At 48.0% G+C, this 26,749-nt stretch overlaps 1 protein-coding gene across 1 annotated transcript in view; it reads right to left on the bottom strand.

The window, feature by feature from the left end:
• LOC144169621 (hemicentin-2-like) overlaps positions 1-26,749 on the bottom strand; it is a 383,844-nt gene that overhangs the window by 30,790 nt on the left and 326,305 nt on the right. Inside the window, exons 7-10 of the mRNA XM_077698874.1 lie at positions 18,446-18,811; positions 12,060-12,196; positions 9,595-9,748; positions 2,717-3,034 (exon numbers count right to left, since the gene is read on the bottom strand). Coding sequence (XP_077555000.1) covers positions 2,717-3,034; positions 9,595-9,748; positions 12,060-12,196; positions 18,446-18,811 — 975 coding nt within the window. The remainder of the gene's footprint in view (positions 1-2,716; positions 3,035-9,594; positions 9,749-12,059; positions 12,197-18,445; positions 18,812-26,749) is intronic.

Below are 26,749 nucleotides of genomic sequence, written 5' to 3'. Positions count from 1 at the left end.
TTTTATGAAAAGTAAGTTAGGAGGTGGAGGTGATAGGCAGCACGGGCCCATAAAACCACCACTTGCCGGAGGGGAAGGGATGATATAAAAAAGTAACGTAGAGAAAGAAGGAACAAGGCAAGGACAAAATCAGCGCATGCGCATGGCCAGGGAGAGCAGAGCGCACGTGGGTGGTCCGAAAACATGCTAAATCTGCCTAAGCCTACCCCAAAATGATCACAGGATTAAGTAGAAACTGTGCCCCCCCCCACGCAACGCACACGCCACCACCGACGTACAAAAGTTGGACTTGCGTAGGCAAGGGCGTCTCTTTCACGTCTCCACATTAAACAACGAGAACTCAAAGTTTTTTACTGATTATGAAAAATCGTTGCTGGGCTTTACTTGAGAATCCCCACACGTTTCCTGTCGACTCTTCTGGCATAGTTTAGAGAAGATAGATTGCGTAACGAAGAATGTCATAGGTTGCGACCTATCTGAACTAAGCGTTAGCAGCAGGTGCCCAGCGAAGAACGGAACATAAAATTTCGCCTTCCCAAAGCGATCATTCAGAAATCCTTAAGTAGTGGCATATGCGAAACATGTACGGCATATGTGGTGTAGTGCGAGAAACTGCTGCGTAATATAATCGGATGTATTACTCGAACTAAATTAACCGCTCAACGCATCGTTGAAAGTGTCTATCGGGAACGGTTTCCGAGAAAAAGATTGGGGCTGACGAGAAACCCCGAGTTGATATTTTCTCGACGTCTTCTAAAGTCGGATATGTGCTCTGCCACAAAAGACAATTGGGTCGAAGGACGCGCGCCCACACGCACGCCCGCCCGCCCGCGCACACGCACGCACGCACGCACGCACGTACGCGCACACGCACACGTACACGCACACACACACACGCGCGCACGCACGCTCAGAGGGTTTGATATAAATTTATACTAGCCGTACCTGGGGAACTTGCCTTATATATTGCAAATGTAAGCGTGTTTCCTGTAAAGGTATTCATCTCTTTTAAATGAAATTACTTTATATGGACCGCACTTTGGGCCGTAACTTCCCGTTAAGTAGTATAAAGTCGAAAAATAAACATTATTCGCAGTCAGCAATTTTAGGGGCGGGTGCTCACCAGTGGGGGTAGCCGTACATTTTAAGCAAAGCTTTTTACTCGAGGTGCAGACTTGGAGAACCCCTGATTGCGTCACTCTGACCTTCCAGCTAGCGCCACATGCGGTCGGTGCCACGCAAGTGCTACGTGCGTTCCGTTTTCGCAGGCCGACGGAAGCGCCACCGGCCAAGCTTCGGCCACCAACCGAACCAATGGGCGGCGCCGACTGATTCCGCAGTGAAAGTGGTTTAGCGTTCGTTCGTTCGTTCCAAAGGGAGGGCTGCGAAGGGAGCGATAGGAGGTGAATAGGGGCAAACTCAGCCACGGTCAAGCCAGCGCTTCGTGCGCTTCGCAGTGAAAGCGTCTAATAGACAGTTCGTTCCGCGGGGAGGGGTGTGGAGAGGAGGGCAGGGGGAAAGAGCAAAGGCGCATGCCACACGAAAATTATACGAAGAAAACGCTGGCTGCATCAAAGTTCACTCTGCATTCGCTCCTATACAGCTGCGCTGCGCAGGGCGACGTCTGCGTGCAATTGCGCGCGTTCGCTGCGCGCTGTAGCCTGAAAACCGAGCTGCCGCTCGACGAAATTGGCTTAGGTGCGTTCAAGCATGGCCCAATTTATGGCTACAGTTGCATGCACGTATCCTGTCCCACACGCAATATTCATTATTAAGGATTACCGCCAGCAACGCTCGAAAAAATAAAAAAACTCCCCCCACCTGCCCGAAGGGGATCGTGCGGAAATGCGAATGCATTGGGTGCACCGATGAGCGCGCGCTCCACTGCATTTATATATATTTTTCCGAGCGCAGCGAGCGGAGAGAGGGTACGGGGAGAGGAGAGAGAGACCCGCGCAACACGCCCGCCCCGCGCGCGAGCTCTCTCCAACGAGCTCCGTGATGCGAGCGCCCTCACACGCCCGAGCGCGCTCCTCCTCTCCACTCACTCTCCGCTACTCCGCCCGAGCTCCGCGATGCGAGCGCCCTCACACGCCCGCGCGCGCTCCTCCTCTCCCCTTGCCCTCCGCTACTCCCACCCGAGCTACCACCTGCTCCGGTTGCTAGGCGCGCCACAGCGGTTGCTAGGGGCGAGGAGGAGCGCGGAGAGATAACACCTGCGTGCGGACGCCGGCACAGACCGCACGACAACCGCCGACTAAGAAATGCATTCGCATTTAAAATTTGCTGATATCTTCCGGCCTGATTCCGTGCCATCTATAGGCAGTGGGGTACAAAGCTTCGCTGGTTGACCACCTTACCAGAGTGGAATGCCTCCTAATCTTTTGAACAACGGCAAAATGAGGGGACACAGGCAGCGCCTGCATCGTGCGTCTTTGCCTGGGTCCCCCTCTTCTTAACGCTGTTTAAAAACGCAACTCTGGGGGAAGATTCGATGGTTGCCTTCTTTCCCTGCATCCCTCTCCAGATCATCCGTTGATAACGAGGACAAGGGTTTTCGTTTAAGGCAATAAGTGTACCCGGTGAAGCGTCGGGCTGGAATCAGTTACCAGCAAGGAGATAAAGTCGACGATTTGTTACAGAAGCCCAAACATGGAAGTGATAAAAATCGGTAAGAGCCATCACCTCGTGATGATATTCAGTGCTTCCAACTTACCACCGGTTAGTAGCTTGGAGGGCGGCGGTATGGCCTGGACGACGACCCGCGCGGGCTCCGATCGCCCTCCGCGCTCGTTGACCGCGTAGGCGAGCGCGAGGCACTCAGTGGCCGGAGGGATGGCGTCCACTTGGAACACGGGCCGGCCCCTGGAGCTCACGTTTCCTAGCAGGGCACCGGTGTCGGCGTGGAACACCTCCAGCAGGTACCACTCCTGGCCCGTCGGACGGTCCTCGGCGTCGTCCTCGGCGCAGCGGACAAAGAACCACGTCATTGCCTGGTTCACCACCGAGCAGCCGGACAGGGCCTTGGGAGCGCCTGCGCGATCATGGAAGTGAACGAGCAGTTTAGGTCGTTATCGCAGGAGCGAGAGACTTGAATTACGGGTCTATGTATATATGCACACACACATATATATATATAAATATATATATATATATATATATATATATATATATATATATATATATATATATACATATATATATAGTCGTGAAGTGGAGTCCTTAGTTGCTGCCCTCCTGAGGAAGACCTGTCTCAGGTCGAAACATTGGAAATAAAGTCTCCGAAGAGCGTACTTCTACTTTGTGTATATATATATATATATATATATATATATATATATATATATATATATATATATGTGTGGGTTCGAATCCCACCTGGCGGGCATTTTTTCTCCAATTTCTTATGTTCCAAATTCTTTATCTTGAGCTACTACATCCTCCCCTTTGCTTTCCGAGGTCCTCTTGACTGCCAATTCTTATTTTCTGTCTTATTTTCAACGAGCCCCTCATTTCCTATTCTAATTCGCTATATATATATATATATATATATATATATATATATTGTGAGACTCATGGCGACGGGCGCCTGCCTTCACCCAGAGGGAGGAAATAGTAGTATGAGGACGGATTGGGTCAGGCGGACGCTTCGCTTGGAGGGACGATCTAGTGTGAGGGCTAATCCCCTCACAAGGGCGCATTTCTATGCATCACTTGTAAATCCCCATCATCCCGCAAACACCTTAGCCACTTCCTCATTTTGTAGATTACCGTCATCATCGGGTGATTTGGAGTTCTTCGGCCCCAATCGCCTGAATAAAAGGCTGCCTCGAATCTTCGCCTTTCAATATATATATATATATATATATATATATATATATATATATATATATATATATATATATATATATATATATAGCAGAGAAGGAATTCTTGGCTACTGTTTAAATATTGAAAAACTTGGGTGCGACCACTTGGAAAACACTAACAAAGACTTTATTTCGACAGTTTCGACCAGTGGCCTGGTCTGCCTCAGGGAAAATCCCTGAGGCAGACCAGGCCACTGGTCGAAACTGTCGAAATAAAGTCTTTGTTAGTGTTTTCCAAGTGGTCGCACCCAAGTTTTTGTGTATATATATATATATATATATATATATATATATATATATATATATATATATATATATATATATATATATATATATATATATATATATATATATATATAAAGTACGAAACCTCGGTAACAGCAACAGCGGAGGGTTTATTTCGACGTTTCGACTTCGAGACAAGTCTTCTACGGGAAGTCTTCCCGTAGAAGACTTGTCTCGAAGTCGAAACGTCGAAATAAACCCTCCGCTGTTGCTGTTACCGAGGTTTCTTACTTTGTGTTCACCACGCCTTCGGCCCCATCGCCAGCATGCCAGTTATATATATATATATATATATATATATATATATATATATATATATATATATATATATATATATATATATATATATATATATATATATATATATATATATATATATATATATATATATATATATATATATATATATATATATATATAGAGATACGGGACGAGGGACTCGGTAAAGATACATATCAAGGTTGCAGTCGTCATTGCCAGTGCTATTCGGCTTTTTTTCGAAATATATAATAGGGCCGAATGACGTGTGCTTGTCACGTTTCTTTGATTCATTGATAAATAAGCGAAAATATAAGTCGAGAAAAAATCCGCCGTTTTCCGGGAGCGGGACTCGAACCCACATCTCCGCATAACCGGTGCGGTGCGTTAACCAATTACGCTATCCCCACAGCGGCTTCTCTCTCGACTTTAAAGCGGGGGTTTATATTTACAAGAGCTCTGAGGCCGGTCAACTAGCGCCGCCCCTCGACTACCGCGGGAGACGTAGAACGTCTTCTTTCCCAGCGGCCGCCACGTAGAACGTGGTCGGAGGTCGGGGTTAGCAATTGGCATATCCGAACTGCTGGAGCCAGTGCCTCGTAATGCATGTAGCAGAACAGAGAGATACGGGACGAGGGACTCGGTAAAGATACATATCAAGGTTGCAGTCGTCATTGCCAGTGCTATTCGGCTTTTTTTCGAAATATATAATAGGGCCGAATGACGTGTGCTTGTCACGTTTCTTTGATTCATTGATAAATAAGCGAAAATATAAGTCGAGAAAAAATCCGCCGTTTTCCGGGAGCGGGACTCGAACCCACATCTCCGCATAACCGGTGCGGTGCGTTAACCAATTACGCTATCCCCACAGCGGCTTCTCTCTCGACTTTAAAGCGGGGGTTTATATTTACAAGAGCTCTGAGGCCGGTCAACTAGCGCCGCCCCTCGACTACCGCGGGAGACGTAGAACGTCTTCTTTCCCAGCGGCCGCCACGTAGAACGTGGTCGGAGGTCGGGGTTAGCAATTGGCATATCCGAACTGCTGGAGCCAGTGCCTCGTAATGCATGTAGCAGAACAGAGAGATACGGGACGAGGGACTCGGTAAAGATACATATCAAGGTTGCAGTCGTCATTGCCAGTGCTATTCGGCTTTTTTTCGAAATATATAATAGGGCCGAATGACGTGTGCTTGTCACGTTTCTTTGATTCATTGATAAATAAGCGAAAATATAAGTCGAGAAAAAATCCGCCGTTTTCCGGGAGCGGGACTCGAACCCACATCTCCGCATAACCGGTGCGGTGCGTTAACCAATTACGCTATCCCCACAGCGGCTTCTCTCTCGACTTTAAAGCGGGGGTTTATATTTACAAGAGCTCTGAGGCCGGTCAACTAGCGCCGCCCCTCGACTACCGCGGGAGACGTAGAACGTCTTCTTTCCCAGCGGCCGCCACGTAGAACGTGGTCGGAGGTCGGGGTTAGCAATTGGCATATCCGAACTGCTGGAGCCAGTGCCTCGTAATGCATGTAGCAGAACAGAGAGATACGGGACGAGGGACTCGGTAAAGATACATATCAAGGTTGCAGTCGTCATTGCCAGTGCTATTCGGCTTTTTTTCGAAATATATAATAGGGCCGAATGACGTGTGCTTGTCACGTTTCTTTGATTCATTGATAAATAAGCGAAAATATAAGTCGAGAAAAAATCCGCCGTTTTCCGGGAGCGGGACTCGAACCCACATCTCCGCATAACCGGTGCGGTGCGTTAACCAATTACGCTATCCCCACAGCGGCTTCTCTCTCGACTTTAAAGCGGGGGTTTATATTTACAAGAGCTCTGAGGCCGGTCAACTAGCGCCGCCCCTCGACTACCGCGGGAGACGTAGAACGTCTTCTTTCCCAGCGGCCGCCACGTAGAACGTGGTCGGAGGTCGGGGTTAGCAATTGGCATATCCGAACTGCTGGAGCCAGTGCCTCGTAATGCATGTAGCAGAACAGAGAGATACGGGACGAGGGACTCGGTAAAGATACATATCAAGGTTGCAGTCGTCATTGCGGATTTTTTCTCGACTTATATTTTCGCTTATTTATCAATGAATCAAAGAAACGTGACAAGCACACGTCATTCGGCCCTATTATATATTTCGAAAAAAAGCCGAATAGCACTGGCAATGACGACTGCAACCTTGATATGTATCTTTACCGAGTCCCTCGTCCCGTATCTCTCTGTTCTGCTACATGCATTACGAGGCACTGGCTCCAGCAGTTCGGATATGCCAATTGCTAACCCCGACCTCCGACCACGTTCTACGTGGCGGCCGCTGGGAAAGAAGACGTTCTACGTCTCCCGCGGTAGTCGAGGGGCGGCGCTAGTTGACCGGCCTCAGAGCTCTTGTAAATATAAACCCCCGCTTTAAAGTCGAGAGAGAAGCCGCTGTGGGGATAGCGTAATTGGTTAACGCACCGCACCGGTTATGCGGAGATGTGGGTTCGAGTCCCGCTCCCGGAAAACGGCGGATTTTTTCTCGACTTATATTTTCGCTTATTTATCAATGAATCAAAGAAACGTGACAAGCACACGTCATTCGGCCCTATTATATATTTCGAAAAAAAGCCGAATAGCACTGGCAATGACGACTGCAACCTTGATATGTATCTTTACCGAGTCCCTCGTCCCGTATCTCTCTGTTCTGCTACATGCATTACGAGGCACTGGCTCCAGCAGTTCGGATATGCCAATTGCTAACCCCGACCTCCGACCACGTTCTACGTGGCGGCCGCTGGGAAAGAAGACGTTCTACGTCTCCCGCGGTAGTCGAGGGGCGGCGCTAGTTGACCGGCCTCAGAGCTCTTGTAAATATAAACCCCCGCTTTAAAGTCGAGAGAGAAGCCGCTGTGGGGATAGCGTAATTGGTTAACGCACCGCACCGGTTATGCGGAGATGTGGGTTCGAGTCCCGCTCCCGGAAAACGGCGGATTTTTTCTCGACTTATATTTTCGCTTATTTATCAATGAATCAAAGAAACGTGACAAGCACACGTCATTCGGCCCTATTATATATTTCGAAAAAAAGCCGAATAGCACTGGCAATGACGACTGCAACCTTGATATGTATCTTTACCGAGTCCCTCGTCCCGTATCTCTCTGTTCTGCTACATGCATTACGAGGCACTGGCTCCAGCAGTTCGGATATGCCAATTGCTAACCCCGACCTCCGACCACGTTCTACGTGGCGGCCGCTGGGAAAGAAGACGTTCTACGTCTCCCGCGGTAGTCGAGGGGCGGCGCTAGTTGACCGGCCTCAGAGCTCTTGTAAATATAAACCCCCGCTTTAAAGTCGAGAGAGAAGCCGCTGTGGGGATAGCGTAATTGGTTAACGCACCGCACCGGTTATGCGGAGATGTGGGTTCGAGTCCCGCTCCCGGAAAACGGCGGATTTTTTCTCGACTTATATTTTCGCTTATTTATCAATGAATCAAAGAAACGTGACAAGCACACGTCATTCGGCCCTATTATATATTTCGAAAAAAAGCCGAATAGCACTGGCAATGACGACTGCAACCTTGATATATATATATATATATATATATATATACACATAGCGAATCACCCCCAAGCACAGGAAAAAATTACATTGACATAAATACCCCAGAAAGTGAAGGGGAAAAATAGCCCCGCCGGTAGCGTAGTGGTTATCGCACCAGACCGGTATTCTGGAGGTCGTGGGTTCGGATCCCACCTGGCGGGCGTTTTTTCTTCACTTTCTTTCTTTCCAAATTCTTTATCTGTTTCAATGACCTACCATATCCTCCCCTTTGTTTTCCGAGGTTTTCTTGACTGCCAAACTTTATTTCTATCTTATTTTCAACGAGCTCCTCATTTCTTATTCTGATTCGCTACATGCATAGCGAGGGCCTCTGTTATGGAAGTCTTGGTGCCATAGGAAGCTTAAGAGGGTTCAACGCTGGTCGACCACTCTCGACATGCCGTAGACACTTGAGTCACGGCCCGGGGGTTAAAAAGAAGGTCCCCTTCACCCCGAGAAGTCGGAGTGGCGCTGGCTACCACCCCCAAGCACAGGAAGAAATTACATTGACATAAATACCCCAGAAAGTGAAGGGGAAAAATAGCCCCGCCGGTAGCGTAGTGGTTATCGCACCAGACCGGTATTCTGGAGGTCGTGGGTTCGGATCCCACCTGGCGGGCGTTTTTTCTTCACTTTCTTTCTTTCCAAATTCTTTATCTGTTTCAATGACCTACCATATCCTCCCCTTTGTTTTCCGAGGTTTTCTTGACTGCCAAACTTTATTTCTATATATACACATATATATATAAATTAAGACGTCGCCAACGAACCCTTGGGCTCTAGCAGAAGGACTCCGCAGGGTTCAGTCTTTTCCTCGTTCCTTTTCAACCTATCCATGATGGGACGTCGTCAAAACTCAAAATTCAGGCGGATTGCATAAAGACGCGACTCTGCTCACAGACCAGAAACTCAAATTAAGTACACTCTATTCTAACTCATTCTTGCCGATATATTCAGAATACTCATCCACATCAGGTGTACTTCTCTAACCTTAAGATATGCTTCTTGGCTTGTGCAGCGGGCCATTTGTGTGAGTATACCTTCAAGATTTTGGATAATACGTTCAACATGGATAATACAGCTTACATTGGGAGTACGAGTTGACTGAGAGCAAGGTAGGCGAGCCGTGGAAGCGAGTCAGTTATTTTTAAGACTGATGTATGCTGCTCCTTTCGTTAAAGCTTTCGTGCACATCATAGCAGCTAGGCCAAAAAAACTTGAAACAAATTTATACAATTCTCTTTTCGCACTCCCGTTTCCGCCTCGCATACCTGTTTTAGTTAAAATGTGCTCTTTTGTGCATTAAAACCCTCACAAAAGCCTGGATCTGGCTTTTTCGTCTCGTTTTCACTGCCGACATGTCAAGTTACTTAGGCGCTAACTTCGCTTCGAAGTGACCTAAATCCATAGCTGACACAGTGTGCGTGTGCGTGCCCGTGTGTGCGTCTGGTTGTACTCATGCGTGCGTGCGTGCGTGAGTGTGAGTCTGTCTGTCTGTCTGTCTGTCTGTCTGTCTGTCTGTCTGTCTGTCTGTCTGTCTGTCTGTTCGTCCGTCCGTCCGTCCGTCCGTCCGTCCGTCCCAGAGGTGACCGCTTACCGTGTGGCTCGACGAAGAACGTGCAGGGCTGTCGCTGCGCCCCGACCGAGTTGTTCGCCCAGCACATGAGCGACACGAACTCAGTGGCCACGGCGGGCTTGTAGCGGGCCACGCTGCGGCTCCCGTTGGTCGTGAATGTGGCGAGATCTCGTACCTGCACGGCAGAATTGCAGCATTGGCACGGTTGCACTGATTTTGTTTTAATAGAAAAGCATCTGCGGAACCCAGCGGCGCCCACAGAGTTTTTCCAGAAATATGGAACCAGTGGTGCCGGGACAATGTAACGACACTTGTTTGCTTATAAGAACAGGCGCGAAATCAAAAGCTATTCATTGTGAATGGGGTCGGCTTAGGCAAGCGGCGGTACCATTTGAAATTTTCTGCTTCGATCGAGGAAGTCTGTTGCTTAATCTTTCAGGTTGAGCTATTTTTTTCTTAATAACTTTCTTCTGGTGCTTTTGTTAAGTCTACAGCATTATCATTTATGCTGATTTAACTTTCACGGGTAATTCGTTTTTCTTAGTTAAGCCCATTCTGCGTGTGTTCAGAATTAAAAAAGGCAGAAAAGAAGCGCGAGAGGACAACTCGGTAATTTGTGTTCACAGCGCATAAAACGGATATGATAAGTCGGTGTTCCCACAATCCAGCGGCCCAGGCTTGCTCAGGAGCGACATTCCGTTACATTGTAAGTACACTCCCAGTACTTCCGGCGCTATGCACAACGTTAGTTAAACGTGGTGGTAGGCTTCGCCCTGCAACAAACTAGACCTAAAAGATGCCAAAGCGCCCTTATTAACAACAATTGCAACGCGTAGAATTGATCTAAGAAAATAATTTACATTTGAAAGGTAATGGCCCTGTCACACGGGCACTTTCAATCGCGATTGAGTCGATCCGGATCGAGCTCAATCTGGATCGGGGCGCTGCTACACGGCAGTTTCAATCGCGATCGAACTCGATCCCGCTCGAACTCAATACTGGTTTCTCAAGCGCGATCGAGGCTTGCAGGCGCGATCGAATGAAAGCGGCGATACTCTCATCCTCGCTCAGTAATGACACAGAAGATGATAACTTCAACTAACTCCACAAATTGTGTCAAATAACTTGACCCAAATAAACGTGCAGTAACATTTACATAGTTACGTATACCTAGGACCGCGCGAAGTCACCAGAGGCCGGCCGCAAGCACATTGTTAGCGCCATCTGGCGCGCACGAGTGACACCGGGGCAACTTCTCGATCGCGATTGAAGCGGGCCGTGTAACAGCGGCAGTGCATCGAGCGCGCTCGAAAACTCGATCGCGATTCACTTCAATCGCGATTGAAAGTGCCCGTGTGGCAGGGGTATAAAAACAGGTTACAGGCCCGGGGGCCCGAACTAAGCCCATCTGCGTAAGAACCAGTGACTATTTTTACACCATAGTGGCTGAAAGGCGGGCTTTATTAGATGCGACGCTGAGAGCATCTCTTGTCGGCGGCCCTATCCTTCCTGCGTGCGTCCGTTGTTGTTGTCCGCACCGCTGCGCCCCTCCTCCTCTCGCCGTGATAGCGCGCCCTCTCCCCTAACATCTGTGGCGCGCGCAGTGGGGCGCTCTCTCACTCCGCCGGTGGGCTGCGCTGCGCGCGGCGCAAGCGCGCTGTGCGCATGTGCAGCGCCCTCTCTCTCCGCGGTCTCCTCTCCTTCGGGCGCGCTGCGCATGTAAGCGGAGTGCCGCGCTCCGGCCGGTCTCTCAGTCGACGGTCGTCCGTGCTACGCTTGCTCTCTCTCTCTCTCTCTCTCTCTCTCTCTCTCTCTCTCTCTCTCTCTCTCTCTCTCTCTCTCTCTCTCTCGCATAACCCGACGATTGCTCACGCAATTCGAGTAATCGACCCAACGGAAACGCACAGTGGAACCCCCTTCAGCGTCGCATCACACCAGGGTTCCCGCGAGGGGAGGTGGGCATAATTTTTTAACAGTTTCTAAGAAAGCCACCCACTTTTATGCTCAATAAACGTCTTCCAATCCAATTCTCAAGAAAATAGCGGGAGTGTTGAAAGCAAGTCGGTAGATGGCGCTAGATTATTAAAGCAAGTGCCTGGCTTGCACCCACATGGGAGCGGGATGTCGCTGCTCTGGCGATGGTTTTTAAGCAGAAGAAGAAAACGTAGATGTGGCTGCAACGTCCTTGTGTACGAAGCCCATAACCACCTGCACTTCCTTTCACTTACAGAAATTCATTCCTCTACTACAATTAGAAATCTTTTAGTTCCTGAAAGAAAAAAAAATTAATCACTACGTGTACAAGAAAAAATATATATTGCGCGTCATCGAAGCATAAAACTTATGTTTCCTGCATGTACACACTTTTTTCTATTAGAGCGCTCGAAAACTCGCCTCTTTCTTATAAGTGTTCGCAGGCAAATCGTAACAGATCATTAACGAGGTAGTCGTAAACTTAGCGAGCTTAAGGGAAGAAGCTCTCTCACCTCAGAGTTGTTCTTCATGACCCAGTGGAAGGTGAGGTCCTCAGGGTCTGCGTCCATTTCGCATGGAATGAAGAGCTCCTCGCGCGACGTGGAGTAGCGAAACACTTCTTGCAGGCCTTTCTTACAACGTGGTGTATCTGCATGAAAGGTGTGAGAGAGAGGAGGAGGAGGAGAAACACGTTGGAAGGCCTTGCGTCACTGCTAGTGCTTGCAATAGTGGCATTGCCATCTTTACGCTCAACGTGCCCAAAGTTCTCGACAACATGGATAAGTCGAAACAGCTGGCCAAGAGGACAGAACGCCTTTTTACCTTATATTTTTCTTGCAAGAAACTTTTAAAACCGCGTATGCACTCAAGTCATCCCCAGTGATTTCACTGCGGTCTTACTATCTCGCTTGGACACAAGACAATCTGCTGATGAAATATGCCCCCTGAACGTCTACCTAGCGCAATCGCCACGTCAACCAGCGTATCCAAAGAATCAAGCACGGTGGTTGCAAGAAATAAAACCTGCCCTAACTCTCGTTATCAATGCGGACATAGCGACAGCCCACAAAAATGGTCAGAATCTGCGCCCGCGAGTACAATAGCACAAAAAACAGAAGTTACACGCACTGCCGGACCTCATCGGTTTTTTCCGTTACAGCCCAAAGCTTATATCCAGGCGGTGGCCGACCACGCTCCTTCTCTGTCCACACCTAGCTTAATATGCATTCCGCAACAAGCTTTGCAGTCCCTCACGAGGCTTATGCAGCTTGAAGATGTGCCGTACTATCACTGAATCTCAGCGCCCGCCCCCTCCGTTTCGCAGAATTATTGAAACGTTCCCAGAAAACGGCCCAAAATACCGCAACGGCTTTATGTTGCTCAGGTGTCGCGCGCAACGCATAATTCATAGTGAGGCAAGTACATACATTCCTACCGCGCATAAATGTTGGGAATGCCCCCAGTCTAGCAATGGCGCCACCCCTCGCTCCGCCGACGTCCTCCATAATGTTCTCGGCCAAAGACTATTCCATCTTCGTCCTGAAGCTGTACGCTATGCTGAAAACCTTAACGTGCCGCCTATATTATCTGGCTTTGACCTATGGGGCAGACGGCGACTTCGAGCCTACTTGCGCGACTGTTCTAAACTCTGTACTTCGGATGAACTTAACAACGGGTGGTGCACTGTATGATAGGTACCAATGCCACTTGTGGGTTATTATGAACAACTACTGGCGATAACGCTTATAGCGCTAAAGCGCAGAATCACTCATGGGCGTGTCAGTATATTAAGGCATAATAGTCGGGCTTGGTTCAAAGACCGTTCCTGGAAAGGACCATGCAACGACTAGCTTAAGTTGCAAAACGTACAATGCGGAAATAATCCTTTGGCTCAAGTCTGAGTTCAAACGCCGATACTTAGGAAAACAGGGTATCCCAAGGAGCGATTTCGTACTTCCGCAAGGAATGCGAAATCTGCTACTTGCCTGTGCGCAAATTGGGATTTTCCCCCAAGGCATGAAATTAGGAATAAGATTTTTTGGATCGAGCGGGGTTCCTCAAAAACTTTATTTACTTTAAATTTGAATAGAACGTATTTTGTTTGGAGCATATTTAATGTTAAAAAAATTACCAGTGCGTTTCCAAGACGAAAATAAATTTTTCGCAGATTCTAATTAGTATTATCACTTTTAATGCGTGAGCATCACGCCTTACTTGTTTCAGTTGGCGTAAGAATTGGGGTTCCCAGATCCGAGTGACTGAAAAACGTGGTCAAACCTCTCGGCAAAATTATGCCTCTGCCATCTAGTGAATCAGCCGCGAGACAGAGCCCACTTCACTGTTCAAGCTCGTTGCAAGCTCGCTTAAAGGCAAGTAGAGTTTGAATCTTGTACCTGGGGTGCAACAGAAACGCAGCAACAGTGATGGAGGAAGCGTCTACTACTACTACGCCTCCTCCTCCTCCTCCTCCTCCTCGTCCTCCTCCTCCTCCTCCTCCTCCTCCTCCTCCTCCTACTACTACTACTACTACTACTACTACTACTACTACTACTACTACTACTACTACTACTACCACTACTACTACTACTACTACAGCAAGTCACTCACTCACTCACTTACTCACTCACTCAGTTCAGTGCCACCGCACTCAGCTTAAAGGTCGCAATGTGACGTTTGTAGTCTTGCGTGTATCGTGACATCATACACTCAGAAAAACTAAACTTGGTATCAGAATGCTCAGTGACGATAAAGTCGGTGACATAAGTCCGGGAGAAGTGATGACCGCGCATTCTCACATAATAAGAAAAATAATTAAATGCCCCCGTAGACCTCATCTTTAGATCTAAATCGAGCACGTTTGATTCGAAGAAATTAACAGCGGTAGTTTGGTGCCGTGTCTATGGAGCGATGACTAATACTGTTAAAATAACGTTAAAGAGAGTTCACATTCCCGTTGGGATTGCCCCCACCGATGGAGCACCTCACTTTAGCTGCTAATTAATGTACTTCCTAATTAAATATCATTTAGATATCCTAAATCCTTTAAACCCACACACTCAACCGCCGAGAAGCATGCTCGCTACTTTGAGTGCACCAGTTTAACACCTTCGCCGCTACATCGTCCTACTGTGTTCATCTACAGAGCAATCTTGCCACACACGATCAAGTTCCTCCGCTGTCTACAAGTACCACATCGCCCTCTAGCCCATTGTGTCAGTTTGCTTTCTGCTAAGCCTTCCTACCACAGAGACGAAAGGCGAAGTTGCAAAAGCCTGTTAACCAGCAAGGCCAGCATCTGCGGACACTACGCAATAGACACTGACATCGACAGGAAATCTCCTCAAACATGGAAGCCAACCAAATAAGCAAAAGAAGTCTTCTTGAAAATAGCCCTTGTCACAAGGAAACCGGGGTGGGGCGTCTAAATACGTCCTTGACGCTAACCGTGCCCGAAAGCTGCGAAATTCGACACTGCTGGACGGAGCAGGTCTGTCAGAATCTTGTACAAGGTTTTCTGTTCTTCTCGTCTTTTCTTCTGTGTGTCTCGCTAAATTCAACAGCACGCGCTCCAAATGTACACCGGTACTTTCGCGGCGAAACGCAATCGTCTGCCGGAAGACACACCCGGAAATGCGATACATCTGGCGCATTGTTTCCGGGAAGAATAAAGGCTGTTTTTCATCGCCCCGAGGGTGACACAATGGAAAGCGAGCGAGAGCGTAGAAACACTCCTCGGTCGGCTCTGTGACAAAAAGGAAAGAAAAGAAAGAAGAGAAGGAAATGAAATGGCCCATCCTTACGGCCACGCGTGTCCCAACAGAACTGCATTCTGACCGTTGCTGGGTTGTTATACATTTTTAATATCAGTTCCCGTTTCGAGGATATGTGAACAACATTATTGTTTCTGGATTTTTATACAACTTCTTTTTACAGAAGGGAAGCGTTGTATGGCTAGACGAAAGGAAAATCCGGTGGTCCCGTGTACGCAAAAAACTCCTCAGGCGCAACTTCAGACCCATGTGTGAAAAAATGAGGTTGGAGTGGAGTTAGGAGTAAGTGGAGAGATATTGGTGGCTGGATTTGTAGATGAGTTAGCTGACACGGGTAAGTGGTAACTGACCACTGGTGGGAGCAAAAAAGAGTATCGCAGCAGAGCGCTCGCGCAGAGAACTACTGCATGATGCACAGCTCGAGCTACAACGGCCGACAGTAACGGCGCTTGTGCGGACGGAGCATTGTCAATGTGGCAATAGAAAACACCGGCCGCACGTTACAGCTTCGCCGGTCAACCACCTGCACGAAGTTGGTGCATTTTCTCATTAGAATGTTTTATTTTTTGCAAACGTTTATTTGTACTGCATGCCCCTGTTTTAGGTCATTCGTAGCGTAGTTTAGTTCTGTGTTTGCCGTGCAGCTTAGTAAACTATGTCCCTTTTCGGACGCTCATACGTCGAACTTACGCTCGACATGGCGCTGGAAACTGTTGATTTACGCTACCTCATCATGTTCTAACGACTGAGTGGCTAACTAATATAAGTGAAATGCCCATCTAGATTGACGGTAATAAAAGACGAGCAAGAAGCAAAGCTGAGCATTTTATTTTATAGACAAGCATGCACAATTAATGTGGTAGTTACCATTGTATTCCTTTATTGACACTTCCTCTCCTAAAGCTCCTAAACGTAAGGCCGGGTTCTGACTGTTGCCGAAACTGTCGTAATAACTTTAAGGAATCACGTCATTTCACGCCTCAGCCAACCGAACTGCGTGACATGCTGTTTTTTACGTTCATAGATGACGATAGGCTATTGCGTCGGTAGGCTGAACACAGCCTAAGCTGCAAAATAATCACAATCTCCTAAAAACACGAGATTATCTTCAGTCTGATCTGAAAAAGTTTTGTGCCTTATGAAGCGAGAAGCCCGACGTTTCAGTCAGCGGGTGGCCCCAAAATTCAACAGCCCTCACTCAAAACGAAACTACTATGGCGTAACGAGAATCGAACGCACGCACGCAGGACTGCAGGCAAGCAAGTTAACCATGCACAAACATGCCACGCGATACACCCCTTTCGAAGTACACTTCGATTAGCTTAAGTGCTTTTAATGCAAACGCATTATGCCCTCCCCGGGCTGTATACACGTGCGTGTCATGCTGGTTTAACAAAGCTACCATAATACAGATCCGTATCTTCCTAGCATAACAACCCAAATTGTCTTCAGTAGGTTGCCACGGGAACGGAACCCAAAGACGCGCGCGAAGGCCTACACCACACGGAACACGGTTTTCCAGGTACAATTAAGTATACTTGAGATCCACGAATGCGAAAGCATTATGGCTTACCCTGCAACACTTCACACTGCAAGCTGCTTCAGTGAAGCTATCATGATACCGATTGGCAGCTTAAAGTATTTATGAATTCTTTTGAATAAGTCGGAATTCATGAATTGCGACTGATCACATGCCCAATCAAGTGGATTCACCAAAGACTCACACAGCTGCCTTCGGAAGCTCACGACTGATTCCCCAATTTCCATTTGGCGGCGACGGCAATATATCCTACCTTAATTCCCACGTACCCAGTCCGGTAGAATTGACCAGTGAAAATTACAGCTGCTTCAAATACTCAGGGCTGGTTGACGATTCCCATCGCCATAATTATTTGGCATTCAGATCACGTACGCAGGATTAAGTTCCCCCACGCCTCCCTACTTTTTTTCGCGTCAGCATCACTCTCTAAACTTTTACGAACATTTATTTCCCAGTCCAGAGTGCGTCCCGTGTTTTTCTCACCTATTCGTCTCTGGTGTCTTCATCCTGGCTGAAACTATTGTGTGTTGTTTCCTTTCTCTTGTTCTTAACAAGGTGCCAAGTGGTTGGGGCCCGCACTCCCTCGTATATGTTGTTGTAGCTGACCACAATTTTATCTTTTGCTAAATGAGAACCCGTACAACTCGCCAAAAGCTGCCACAGCAATGAAGACGTGCTGCGTCTTCCCGGTTGGGTGCTCAACAATCCCAACTAAACGTAGCTCAGCTTTTGCTCGACACTCTCGCTTATCACTTGAAAGGGATCCTTTTTAGGCTCCAGCATTTAATTGAACCAGGAACAAATTATTGATTCATATTCAGTCTATTTTGATGTCCCAGACACCCCAAAGCGCGTGAAATGACACTGAAAAGTCTGAACACGTTATTCTAAAGTGTCTCTATGCTTGAAATGCAATGCAACATAGCCGGCGTGGGCGGAATTTCGAGAGACATTAGAAATCGCTAGCGGTGCTTAAATTAGTCTGTAGCGTTTCACCATACGGCGCGCTTTATAGCCAGTGTGTGGCTTGGGCGTGTTAAGCATGAAGTAGTAGTACGTTTCTAGCGTAACAACCGACAGAGATGACACGCCTCAAATAGTGCTTTTTTTCTATTCCACCTAGAGCATGAGCCTGGTGTGTCCTCGTGGGGAGAAACACAACTGCGTGAAGGTTCGCCTCCATTATCATATGATTTGTGAGTACCCAGCTGTCCTCATTTATTCCCTTCCTGTCTTTCATCAGCAATAATACCATTAACAGGCTTACTACGCGTCGTGGAGGCCCCATGTGAAAGCCCGGGCCAAATTCTCTTCCTTCTGAGCCTGGCGTCTCGCCCTTTCGGAGCATCTGTTCGTCGTGGCTGCATGTTTCCGTGTCGCTTTTTCGTTGCGTCTTGGGGGTCTCCAAGTACTGTCCCCCCGCGTCGACTAAACGGATTGATCGGAACTTTCGGCAGCAGACAAACATCAAGCTCGCACACTCCCGTCGCGGGAAGAGCAAAAGGGCGGATACATATTGACTGCGGGGCATCGGTTCTACTCGGATAGGGATCATGTATAAATCCGCACACGTTCGCTGTCCACTCACACTGCACCCTGAGGTCGAGCGAGTTGCTGACAGCTTCGCCCCTCGCGCTGCGGACGTGACAGGCGTAGCTGCCGGTGAACTTGGACGTGACGTTGCGCAGCACCAGGTACTGCTCTTGCAAGAGGACGTGCGTCTGCGGCGCCTGCGAAGACGGCGAGGACGGCGGTGCGGCGGCGGCGAGGGCCGCCAGGCTGGAGCCGTTGGGCGCCGCTGTCCCGTCCTCCAGGGGCTCTCCGTCCAGAGTCCAGAGGACGTCGCTGATCCACGGGTTGGCCCGGATGGCGCACTCGAGGTACACGTCCTGACCTTCGTGGATGCGCTCCAGGTGCAGCCCTTGGCCCAGCGACAGGCTCGCGCGGGGCGCGTCTGTGGGAACAACGGAAGGAGAAGAGAAAGGGAAAACAGTGTTGCTTACTTTGCTTTCAGAAGACAGGTGTAGCCGAGCAATAGGAATGTGTCCGCGAGCCCGTTTCCAACTATGATCTTGCCACTCGAGCAACAGCGGGTGGGACAAAACTGATGCATTTGTACCATTCTTCGAGCTCCTCTCAATTCAACTTAATTCAATTTTATTCTAGCAAAAAGTCTGCCATGCCTGCGGCCGCGCTCAAGTTCTTCACACTCGAGTATATTTCCAGCACTTACAAAGGCTACACACATGTTTATGCGGATGGCTCGGTTCGCCCGGGCTCATCCGCCATCGGCGTGTGGATCCCATCAGCCCGGTGCACTATCGAAAGAAAACTTAGCCATGAAACATCCTCGACTGCTACCGAGCTGGCAGCTGTGAGGGCTGCACTTCATTACATCAGCGGCCATCATGCCCAGCAATGGGTAATATTCCTCGACTCGCGCAGTGCCTTACAAGCGCTCCGGAAGCTTAACAACAACCGCAGTCAGCTTGTATGTGAAATTGCCGAAATTCACACAATGGCAGTGCGCGAAGGCCATGAAATCACTCTTCAGTGGGTACCTGGTCACTCGGACATACAAGGCAACATTAGATCCGACGCAGCCGCCAGCGCAGGCCACTTGCTGAGCAACACAACCCAGCTTCCTTTCTCCCGAGAGGACAGCAACGCCCTTATCCTCGCAAGTGGATGGGCTGCACAAATGTCGGAGTGGCAGGACCCTCACCGCAGGTATCTGCCACTGCACGCTATTGACCCGCATTGTGACTTCCGATTTCCACGCGGCCTTAACAAGCGGTGTGAAGGAGTTCTGCACCGACTGCGCCTGAATGTGGCGTTTACTCAGAGTTTTAAGTTTAAGATTGGTTGGGAAGATTCCCCCCTGTGCCGGACTTGCGGTGTGCGCGAGACTGTAAATCACTTGCTCTGCGTCTGCCCTCGATACGCTGCTGCGCGAAAAACTGCAGCGAGCTCCCTCTCTCGTGTACGTCATGGAGGCAGCCTCGAACTTTTTCATTTTCTTGGGCCTTGGGCCAATAGTGCTGACAGTACCTTAGGTACAAAGGTACTGCTCCAGTTCCTACGAGAGACTGAACTGGACAAATCTCTCTAGATCAGAGACAGAGCAAGTGTGTCACGATATCTTCTCTTTCGCACTGTGGCGTTCATCTATTTATTTTTCGTGGGTTGGTGTTGTTACTTTTTTTCCCGTCGTTTACTTTTCATTTTGTTTGAGCGTTTCCATTAACGATTTTCCTTTCAATTGTATTTTTTTTTTGTCCGGACTCTGTTAGCAGCAATCTCTTGTTTTTCTTGTCCTTTTTTTCATTTTTTTTAACGCTTCATGTTTTTCTTCTTCCTACTGTAACCCTGATGTCTGATATGCACCACTCATCAACGTAGTCACCCCCCATCTGGTGTAGCAAGCCTTGTCCCTAGCAGGGCTGACCTCACCAGTTCACATTAAAGAGCATTCTCTCTCTCTCTCTCTCTATAGCATAGACATGTCGGAATGTCTCGGCTGGTATTACGAGCTGTCGGAACTGCGCTCTCACGCAATGCGCATGCGATTGCATCGTATTTTCGAGGGTGGCTCCAAATTACTAGAGCTGTGTTTTTATGGTTTCGTAAACCAGTGGAGGGTGCATATGTGCGGAGAATAATCAGTGACATTCGTTTTGTTTTCAAGCGCACTTGTTCCATCATTTCGGAAGCACGCACTTCTAGAGAAAAAATATGCTTTCGATGTGTCCTGGAGCCATTCATGGCACTTGATGGCACTGTGTTTTGTCGCAACGTCCACTGCGCTTGGAAGGCACGATAGCGGAACATTCGGTCGATCCGAGTGAAACACTCGGATATGACGCTTAGGTCAGACTGAAGAAACTGTTCGTCTCGCTGATAGGTAATCTCGCGGTACAAAACACAGTCATCAGCATATAGACAAATGATTTCTTTTTACAAAATAACATCCCCGGAACAATCCCCCTTTTTTGTCTTAAAGCATCAAAAACGTGTGTGTAGCGAGCATGCCTTGGTCGTTAGTTTCGTTGACTATTGTATCTGTATCGGAAAGTAGAAGAAACTCTTTTATGCGCATTATTTACCTAGTCTACACGGAGTAAATGCTACCTGGATGTCATATTTACTCACAAGCAGTGTTTTACACGTTCCTCTAAAACAGGAACGAAAGCTCGTTCCTCGTTCCTTCCAAATTTTGAAACGAGTTCCCGTTACAAGTTTCTTTATGGCGAAAGGAACGCGTTCCAGTTCCACTTCTAACATTGGAACATGCCGCTAAATTAACGTTACATTTCATTTTTAAATTAAAATATGGTATCGGATTCCTCAGGCGAAATAAAGTGGAAATTCAAAACTGACATAGAAATACGTATATTATATATGAACACCACCGGCAGCAGTTTATCTGGAGATAAAAAGAGTCCAAAGAAACGCTCCTAGACGACTTTTTTCTTCAGGGAGCACCGGAGAAACTCCAGATATGTCTAGCTGCGATTTTAGTGCTCGTCTGTTATAGGTGCAACCCATATGACACTTCCCACTTCGGACTAACGAATGCGCAGTAAGGTTACTGCGCTTCAGGTATGCGAATAGAAAGTTACTGACATGCAGGAACGTAATTAAACGTCTTGCATTAGAAACGGCGTCGAAAGGAATAATACATCGGTGTTTAATGAATTCTTATTTAATATTACAGTTTTTTTAAACACCTTACAGGCCCCTTCGCATGGAGTTTAGTGAGGGGGTTACAAAATTTAAGCTTTGAGGATCATTCATCAAAAATTTGCGGGTAACAAAACACAGCAGAACAGGTAATGACCACGAGGTACGCATACCAAGTTTATGTAGGAAGATGATAAGAAAAAAAATCCAACAGCGTAGTCACACATGAAATCTACGCGCAAGAATTACAAAGTGTGCCGAAAACAATCAGGGTAGTAGACAACGGAAACAACTAAAGAGGTCCAAATATGTGAACGCGACGCACGAATCAGTTGCGGTGGTTTGAAATACGCATAAGGAAAAAGCACAGGAAATAACGCGGAGCCCAATCACGTGAGTAAAAAACATTTACACTATAAAAAACATAGTCGGACACAAAGTGCGACATTATAAAGTAAAAGAAACAACCACAAATAAGTAAAAAGTAATGAGAAAACAAGAGAACACGTGCAGTGGCACAGAAACGACAGATTCTTTGCTTCATCAAGCAGAAAAAAGTTACGTACTTAACAGAGTTATAGGATATGACAGAAGAGAAAAAAATATAGAATGAATGAAAAATGTGAAAACAATTAGCGAGAAAGAATGCCCAAATGCATAGTCACAACTAAGTAGAGTCTCTTCTTTGAACTCAGCAAGAGTTGCATCTCGATGTTGGAGTCAGACAGACGAACCCACCGTTTTTTCGTCAACACTTTGTTGGCAATGTTGAAGAAAAGTTGGTTCAGTCCCTCGAGGTTCTTCATCTGCGACAGCGGGTATTTAACTGGTACCAGCAGGTACCGCGACAGCTCGTCCTGTGCCTCGGATGGAAGCGTTTGCTGCCCGAAGGAAAAGAATTCCTCGGGCGTGGACGAGGTGGCAAAATCAGCGTTGGATGGCTCGGTCACCGGAGCCAGCTCTGTATTTATGCCGTTGGTTGCCTTGTCTCGCATAGAACTGTCTGGGATCCATGATAGCTTAAATTTTTGGATTAAGCAACTGGCGACAACGAGCTCGAGCTTTCCTTTGAGGGGTCCAAACCTGTAATCCCGAACAATTCCCGGTGACCCGGGGACCCCAGAATTCCGGTGACTTTTCGAATGACCTCCCAGAAAAAGCAACTCCCTCGACAACAATGCACCTGCGGCTCGCGCAAAGTAATGCAGTAATTATACCTGGCAATATACGGTGGTTTCACAAGCTACCTGGAGCGCCGCTCGAACTTCGAAACATTTCCCCAGCAGGGAACAATTCTATCGGCCTGACGCGCATCCTCCCCAGACAAACGACGAAAGGTGAAAAGCATTCTCGCGGCTGCGCTAATCACCCGTCGACCGTCGCATAAGCTCAGCCGGCATGAAAGCAAGCACAAGCTGCGGCCCGCTGCGTGGATATTCTTCTGTTTTTGACCTTCGGGAAAGCACGTTCCGCTGAAGGGCGAGCAAATTGGCCAGCTTATAGGAATAAAAACACAGTAGCGACTTGTGGATTTTTTACTTGAGCATTTGCATCAAAACCAGCCAATTCCTAGCGATGTAACGTTTGCAGAAGGAACGCCGTTCCTGCCGTTCCTTCAAAAATCTACCGAGCTACCGTTACAGTTCCACCGACCCTTAATGGGACGGTGGCATTCCTCCGTTCCTTCAAAAAGGAACTAGTTCCAGGAACGCCGTTCCGTACAACACTGCTCACAAGTCTTCCTTGCCCCATCCAGCTCAAACTTCTCCGACTCTTCAGTGGAGGAGAGGAGAAAAGCGAAAGGGAAGGCCGAGAGGTTATCCAGGCTTAGAGCCCGGATTGCTACTCGGCACTGGGGAAGGGGTGTTCAGGGAATAAAAGAGATGGCAGGCGAAAAAGGGGGGATAGGAGCGGGGTCGCGCACACACTTTAATCCCTTCGTGGGCACTAGAGTCTCTCAGCTAAACCTGTGTCCTTCATAAAACGCAGAAGGGCTTTTGTTGCCTTCTGCGAGGTGGATTGTAGGGGTCTTTGTCCTAGAATAGTCTCTTCAGTAGTTCTCAAAGCACCGATAACAAGCTGCATGAAAAATCCACGCGACGCACATGTTGTGAGTACCGTATACTATTTGCTCCGGGTATTTTGCTGTAGGAGAGACCAACCAGTTTCAGTTTTCTCTCGCTAGAATTGGACATTTTATTTCAATGTAGTGCGCTTTCTGTTGCGCGTAGCGCCGTATACCGGCTCGCTTAGAGCGCTTCCGCTATTCTTTGGAGCATCAGATAAAAGCAACGCGCTGTTTGACCTAGAAAGTATGTGCTTTAGAGCAAATAGTTGCTGATTTGTGTTTCTAAGTTATCAAAGAGGCACTTATTTTCTTCACACCGTGATTCAAGACTCCTCTGGCTATATATGAAAATGTAGTCCCTGTAGTTCCCGAATGCTGTGACGAGAACAGCGACTGAATAATGACATTGTTGATGATAAGTTAACAGTGCCACTACACCGTACTGTGTATCTGGTGGGCCCAGAAAAACATGTTCTCAAAAGGGTTAAAAGCAAGCCTGTATGCCAGTCGTTAGAAGATTATTTTTCAAATATTGTAGCAAACCACTACCGGTAAATCCTTGGACCCCAGAGAAGGGACTTTTAGGTCCTTCAGTTAACTGCCGGCTTTGTAAGAAAACTAGGCATACAGCTGTTAACATGTTCATTGGTTGCTGAGATAGAGGGCTTGTGTGGGACATTCGATAACGTTACACTAAAAAAGGACTGTCCGCCATCACCCCACTAATTAGGGCTTCTGACTACTGATAAAAAAATTGGCCGCGTATCTGCTCCTTTCGTTGCAAATATCGTCAAAAGACGATAGTCTTTGGAGGCATTTGCCAAGGAAATGCCCCGCTTCGCTTTCCCGCTCACCTCTCATGCTGTTCCTGTTCCGTCGCGCTCATCCCAAAGTAAACACACTAAAGGTTTGCTCAAGGCGATTTGAATTTACCGCGTTCCACTGCTACAGGCGGGGTTCCTCGATGCCAGCGCTGCAGTACGGCGGAGACGCGCGTGAATGGAGGCGGCCGACTACAAGATTTATAGAACCCCGTGGTCGTGCTCCACGTGCGTTCCAAGCAGAACGTGGAACCTAGCTAGTGGAACCTTTCGTTGCTGTTGCCGCGTGATTTTTCATATGCCGCCAGGAAGCGGCGGTTTTCTGCAGTAGATGTAGAATATCATTTGCTATCGAAAAACCAAGCACCCAGAAAATTTTTAATAAAGGAACACTGTAAATATCCCTTGTGTACTAATTTCCTGTCTTATATTTGCGTAATGCATTGTTCTTGTTCAACAAAGTTGACCAGTATGAACATATAAATCGGGCTTAGACGTTTACATTTGGCTGTGAGTATATAAGACTATTGCGCAGCATCCAGTTTACTTTGGCCGGGTGGCTGAATCGAGTTACAGACAGACAGACGGACAGACAGACAGACAGACAGACCAAAATTTCTGGGTTAAGTAGCCCAAGAAAGACTATCGTCTTTAATAAGAGGGTGCCTCATGTGATAGGGCAAAGTCTGCGCTTGCACGACATGTAGATGTACAGGTCCGCGCTGAAGTAAACTGAGGACGGCAGCGGTGGCCGAATTGCATCGTGGCGCCGCCTAGAAACGTGGACGGGAAGCAATGAGCGGCGTTCTGGGATGCGTGCTCACTGACCCCGCCGCGCTATCTGATATGTATAGCCGTCTCTCTGCTGGCCAGCCTGACAAGGCGTGCCAGTATTTAAAGGCCACCGCGAGGCTATACAGTGGAATCCGTTACATGGCCACTCGCAGCAGTCTGAGGAGATCGAATCCAACGTTGGTGGGTTATTAGAAGATACACGGTTGGAAAAGTGCCTTCTTAGGCGCTAGAGAACGCAGACATCGATGTCCTGCTCTCGGGCGGAATACTATTGCCTGGGCCGGGGCAACGCCCGTGCACACTGCGTTAGTGAGTATGTATGCCGTTTGGCTTGCTGTGGAAAAAACAGATAGCAAATACAACGTGAAGGTGCGCTGCATGAAATTGCACTATTAAATGCAGAGCATTTCAGTAACTCACGATGTCACCCGCGTTGACGTCCGTAGTCGTAGTCCGCACCCCTCCCCCTACACTATATAAAAAAAAATACTATCCGGCGCCTGGTTTCGATCCCTCGACCCTGCGGGCGGAACGCAATGTACATGGTGCTCTACCCACTGCGCCACAAAGCCGACACAGAATTGAAGGCTACGAACGCGCCTTATATCCTTGACTCATTCAAACTACGTCAAGAAGCTGCTGATACAACGCATTCACTACCACCAACTCCCCAAACACTAAACGTTAACGCAATACACCCACCCCCTATGCGACGCATTTACTCGAGTCCCCCTCGCGGGGAGATGGGCCCAATTTTTTTTTTCGTACAAAGCGGTTTGTCCTTCTAATGAAAGAAAAAAAGCAGCTCTGCTACAATGGCCGACGTTTAGGCAGCGTAATAACTCCGTATTCGGGGCGCTATGCAAACTAACGCAATATTTTATACAATGGGAAGTTTTTGTATTCACAGTGTAGTGGCAGAGCGCAAATACCGTTCATTGTGTTCGCTATGCAAAAGTGCGGTGTTGGGTCACCGTACAATAGGGCGCTACCTGCATGCCTCACGGCAGTCATTGTATACCAGTGTATTTCGTCGTTGCGATTGAGAGCTCCGACGCCGACCCCGAACGGCATGTGTAAAAGAGGAGTAGAGCACCCTTTCATTCTTTAAACTTGCACAGCCCGTGTGCAAGTTGAGGATGGTCGTTGATGCGCACTATTAGTTCGGCCTGTAGTACTGGTTGCGGAATCCACCGGTTATCGTTCTGTCGAAAGCATCGGGCCGCCTATCACGGGTTCGCGGCTTTGACTACCGGCCGCGAAGGCTGTGTTCCTGACGGATGCAAAAGAGGAGAACGCAAGAGTTTATAGAATCTAATTGCAGGTTAAGAAATCTCGGGTGTTTTGAATTGTTCTACAGCGCTCCCTTTAAAAACGCGACTCAAGGCCAACGTGTGTGTGGAACTTCGGCCAAAGTTTGCTAGAACAGCGCATTCTAGTATAACACTGTTTCACGCCTTGGATTCTCAGCTAAGTTAAGACAATGATCGTTCTAGGTGAACAATCTTAAGGAGCGGTACAAAGA

This window comes from Haemaphysalis longicornis, unplaced genomic scaffold, assembly GCF_048455015.1.
Source record: "Haemaphysalis longicornis isolate Haplotype H1 unplaced genomic scaffold, Haemaphysalis longicornis Haplotype H1 scaffold_2, whole genome shotgun sequence".
Classification (NCBI taxonomy): Eukaryota; Metazoa; Arthropoda; class Arachnida; order Ixodida; family Ixodidae; genus Haemaphysalis; species Haemaphysalis longicornis.
The sequence above is the reverse complement of the archived record's forward strand: the minus strand, read 5'-3'. Positions and strand labels throughout refer to the sequence as shown.